General features: G+C 57.4%; 3 protein-coding genes across 3 annotated transcripts; all 3 read right to left on the reverse strand.

Moving 5' to 3' along the window:
- Positions 1–341: 341 nt before the first annotated feature.
- Positions 342–1,298, reverse strand: Tsp_12366 (conserved hypothetical protein). Its single transcript, XM_003368547.1, is given in 4 exon segments — positions 342–655; positions 666–994; positions 1,032–1,200; positions 1,220–1,298. 4 exon segments carry the CDS (start codon positions 1,296–1,298, stop codon positions 342–344), a joined length of 891 nt encoding a protein of 296 aa, XP_003368595.1.
- Positions 1,299–1,493: 195 nt separating this feature from the next.
- On the reverse strand, positions 1,494–3,013 carry Tsp_12367 (conserved hypothetical protein). Its single transcript, XM_003368548.1, has 4 exons — positions 2,882–3,013; positions 2,382–2,858; positions 1,986–2,353; positions 1,494–1,965 (listed from the first exon to the last, which is right to left on the reverse strand). Exons 1-4 carry the CDS (start codon positions 3,011–3,013, stop codon positions 1,494–1,496), a joined length of 1,449 nt encoding a protein of 482 aa, XP_003368596.1.
- A 568-nt stretch (positions 3,014–3,581) lies between these two features.
- On the reverse strand, positions 3,582–4,460 carry Tsp_12368 (conserved hypothetical protein). The gene has a single exon (XM_003368549.1). It carries the CDS (start codon positions 4,458–4,460, stop codon positions 3,582–3,584), a length of 879 nt encoding a protein of 292 aa, XP_003368597.1.
- Between the last annotated feature and the right edge of the window lie 442 nt (positions 4,461–4,902).

The raw sequence follows: 4,902 nt of genomic DNA on the forward strand, positions 1-4,902 counted from the left end.
TGCAGCGGACACGGACCGAACTAATGAGATCTTTCCTGCAGAAAATGAAGGCGAAGAACACTGAAGCTACAGTATGAAGAATTATACATGAAGATCGGAAGAGCAGTACGGTAAGGGTTGTTTACATCAGAGTTGGCAAGTTGCCAAGTGTGTGTGCTTGTGGTTTACATCGTCGTCGATCCTGGTTACCGATTGTCTAATAAAGTATATACTCATTGCTTGTTCTTTTGTTGTCGCAATGCCGACAGGAAAGCGTGAGACTGAGCGAAAGGGAAATGCACCAGTCAATACCGGCCCGTCGCCAAATAGCGATGGACGCGCCAATAACACGGCGGAGGAAGTTAACGAGCTTGTTCAAGGGAGCGACTCGTTACAATGGGGGCCTGTCCGGGAAATTGTCGTGAGGGGAATTGGAAATGCCTGTTACGGCCCACCCCCGACATTCTCCCCGGGAATGGATCCAGTCGAATGGCTCGAGTCAATGGAAGATTTTTTTGTTGTGACGGGCGTTCCATCCTCGCAGCAAGCTGCCAGCGCCAGGCTTTCAGTGAATATTGCTGTTCGGAGAGAACTGTTCCCGCCAGGATTACCTCGGGACATCTCCTGGGACGCGCTGAAACGCCGTTTTCTTGACATCTACGGCCACGGTGAGTCCCTGATACAACTGGCGGTGCGATTCAATGGCCTGAAGCAACGAAAGAACCAGTCGATCGGAGAATTCGCCCAGGAAGTGGCCGAGTTGGGACGTCGGGCCGGAAAGTCAGAGAGCGACTTGGTTGCGCGTTTCATTTGTGGCGTGGCATCGAAAGAGGTCCACAGAGAGCTCCGTCTGCGGGAACCGACGACGCTTGTAAAGGCACGCCAGCTGGCGGAAAACGCAGCGGAACTGGAGACAGAAGTTGGGGGAAGTCGGCAGCGAACCACCGAAAATGCTGATGCAGGGAATGACAACATGGCCCAAGCCGTGGAAGCCCTGAACCGACGGTTCGACCAGCTGCAGATGACACTAGAAAGATCGAACAGCAGACGACCCGCCCGAAGGGCAACGGAGTGCTTCCGATGCGGTGAACAGGGTCATTTCCTTCGGGATTGCCCGCAGCGACGCGTCGCAGCTAGAGGGATGCCAGCGACGACTTCGAGACGACCGGCGGAGAGGACGATGGCAACTATCAACCCGCAGACCGGCAACGTGCTCGCCGTCTCAATTAGGATAGAGAACTTGCAAATTTCGCTGTTGGTCGATAGTGGTGCAGTGGTCTCAGTAATCTCCAAGCAGGTGTGGGATAAGGCCACCTCATGCCGGAAATTGCGGGGAGCTGCCAGCCCAATACAACTGGGCGACGGACGGAAGATGGCGACCTTCGGCTGGGGAGTCGTTCAGCTGCACCTGGGGAGATGGAAGGGGCCGCTCACGGTCGTGGTGGTAGAGAAGTTGGTGGTCCCGGGCATCCTGGGCACAAATTTCCTAGATACCATGGTGCGGAGCATGGACTTCAGGTCTCGCTACTTGGTCCTGAGAGACGGGACGAGAGTGAAGTTTCAGCGAGAGGCAAAAAGTGACGCCCAGCCCAGCATTGGCTGCGCGGTTGTGGCGGAGCCACAGAGTGTGGGATCTGACGTAGGAGTCGGTGTCGATGGGTCGAATGATTGGACACGTACCCTAGTGGATGGAGCGGAGTGTTCCGCGCGCAGTAAGAGGGCCCTACGCAGCATACTCCGGAAATGCGGGAAGGCCATCTCGCGCGGCGAGGCCGACCTCGGACGAACAAGCCTTGTAAAGCACCGCATCGAGACCGGAGGGGCCCAGCCGGTGAAGCTGCCACCCCGCCGCCTTCCCCAAGCCCAGCGGGAGGTGGTGGACCGGCTAATCCGGGAAATGCTGCACATGGGGGTAATCGAACCAGCCTCAGGCCCCTGGAGTTCACCAGTAGTGCTGGTCCGAAAGAAGGACGGTTCGCCGCGATTCTGCGTTGATTATCGCAGACTGAACGCTGTGACGCGCGTCGATGCCCAGCCCATCCCGCGAATAGATGATACGCTGGATGCGTTGGCGGGGGCCAAGTGGTTCAGCACGCTCGATTTGGCGTCTGGCTACTGGCAAGTAGAAGTCGCTGAGAGAGACCGGGAGAAAACGGCGTTTTCCACACCCCTGGGACTCTTTCAGTTCCGCGTCATGCCGTTCGGACTCTGCAACGCCCCGGCGACGTTTCAGCGTTTGATGGAGAAAGCGCTGAGGGGGCTGACGTGGAAAACGTGCCTCGTCTATCTCGACGATATTATCGTCTTCGGGAAGACAGAGGAGGAGCACCTGGAACGCTTGGAAGGGGTGCTGTCCCGCCTGCAGTCCGTGGGACTGAAGATCAAGCCGGAGAAGTGCCAACTGATGCGACAGAGCGTACACTACCTGGGCCACATTGTGACGCAGCATGGGGTTGGTACCGATCCAGAGAAGACGGCGGCGGTCCAGGAGTGGCCCACGCCTCGGTGCGTGAGAGAAGTCCGGCAGTTCCTGGGATTGGCATCCTATTACAGGCGGTTTGTCCGGAATTTCGCCAGCGTGGCAAATCCGTTGCACGCCCTGACAAAGAAAGGTGAGAAGTGGCGTTGGGGTCCGAAGGAGGAAGAAGCATTTGCTCGCCTGAAGGATGCGTTGGTGAGTCCCCCGATTCTGTGCCACCCAGACTTTGACCGCACTTTTCTGGTGGATGTGGATGCCAGCGAAGACGCCATCGGGGCAGTGTTGTCGCAGCAAGGAGAGCAGGGCCCACCGGGGGTGGTCGCGTACGCCAGCCGCTCGCTCTCGCGTGCGGAGCGGAGTTATTGCGCGACGCGGAGGGAGATGCTGGCCCTAGTCTGGGCTACTCACCACTTCCGGCCATACTTGTATGGTAGGAAGTTCACAGCCCGGACGGATCACAATTCCCTGAAGTGGTTGCGGAACTTTCGGGAGCCCGAGGGACAAGTCGCACGCTGGCTGGAGAAACTGGCCGAGTTCGACTTTGAGGTAGTCCATCGTCCCGGAAAGAAACACCAGAACGCGGATGCGCTGTCCCGGCGTGCTTGCAAACAGTGTGGGTCCGGTGATGACTCCCCGAATGTCCACGTGGCGGCTATGGCATTAGAGTCACCCAGCCCCGTCGAACGCTGGCAGAAGGAAGACGCCGAGTGCATGCAGGTTCGGGAATGGATCGAGAAGGAGACATGGCCACACCTGGCTCCAGAGGGCAGTCTCTGGATGAAGAGTCTGTGGAGCCAGCGCGACAGGATAGTCCTGCAGGAGGGGACTATATGTCGCACGTGGGAGATCCCCGACACAGGAGACTCCAGGTTGTTGCCGGTCATTCCGAGGCGGAACATCCCGGAAATCCTGAAGACCATCCACAACCAACCAACGGGGGGCCATTTAGGAGTGGCAAAAACCCTGGCGAAAGTGCGCCAGCGTTACTACTGGCCCCAGCAGAGGGAGGACGTGGAAGATTGGTGCCGAGCGTGTCAGACGTGCGCCGCTCGTGCGATCCCAACTCGGAAGTTGCAAGCCCCCATGCAGCTGCAACCGGTGAGCCACCCTTTCCAACGAGTGGCTATGGACCTTGTGGGACCCTTGGAGGAGACACAGAGTGGTAATCGCTACATCCTAGTGGTGTGCGACTACTTCTCCAAGTGGCCGGAGGCGTTCCCCCTGCCCAACGCTGAGGCGCGCACAGTGGCGACGGCTTTAGTGAACGGCGTTTTCTGCCGCTACGGTGCGCCGGAGACACTGCACTCCGACCAAGGCCGGAATTTCGAGTCGGAGCTGGTGAAGGAGGTTTGCCAGCTGTTTGGTGTGACGAAAACCAGGGCCACCGCTTACCACCCGCAGTCAGACGGCTTGGTAGAACGGATGAACCGCACGCTGGTGGACATGCTAGCGAAGGCGTCCATCGACCATCCGGAAGATTGGGATGTCTACCTCGACCGGACACTGCTGGCTTATCGAACCAGTGTTCACTGCACAACCGGGGCCACTCCCAGTCGCGTTCTGTTCGGCAGAGAGCTCCGGCTACCAGTGGACCTGATGTACGGAGTGCCGACGGATGCACAAGTGAGGTCCGCAGGGGAATACGTACAGCACCTGCGCGGAGATTTGGAGCGGGTGTACGAGGTGGTCCGAAAGAAAGCTGGTCGGGAACAACGACGCCAAAAGGCATGGAAAGATCGGAAAGCCTACGGACCTGTCTACGAGCCTGGCGATCTGGTGTGGATGCAACTCCCCACAAAGACCAAATTTGGGGCGTACTGGGACGGTCCGTATCAGGTCCAGAGGAAGCTGGATTGGAACACGTACCGGATAGAGAAGGTGGGAGGTGGAAGAGAACGGCTGGTAGTACACTTCGACCGACTGAAGCCGTATCACGGCACTCGTGAAGGAGAAGGAGCCCAGGGAAGACAACGGGAAAGGAGAAAGACGCGGCGACCAGCATGGCTCCGAGATTTCGTACAGACGCAGGAAGTGAGCACGGGACGTGCTCTTCATGAGGGGGAGAGTGGTGCAGCGGACACGGACCGAACTAATGAGATCTTTCCTGCAGAAAATGAAGGCGAAGAACACTGAAGCTACAGTATGAAGAATTATACATGAAGATCGGAAGAGCAGTACGGTAAGGGTTGTTTACATCAGAGTTGGCAAGTGGCCAAGTGTGTGTGCTTGTGGTTTACATCGTCGTCGATCCTGGTTACCGATTGTCTAATAAAGTATATACTCATTGCTTGTTCTTTTGTTGTCGCAATGCCGACAGGAAAGCGTGAGACTGAGCGAAAGGGAAATGCACCAGTCAATACCGGCCCGTCGCCAAATAGCGATGGACGCGCCAATAACACGGCGGAGGAAGTTAACGAGCTTGTTCAAGGGAGCGACTCGTTACA

This window comes from Trichinella spiralis (assembly GCF_000181795.1).
Source record: "Trichinella spiralis strain ISS 195 chromosome Unknown Scfld2300, whole genome shotgun sequence".
Classification (NCBI taxonomy): domain Eukaryota; kingdom Metazoa; phylum Nematoda; class Enoplea; order Trichinellida; family Trichinellidae; genus Trichinella; species Trichinella spiralis.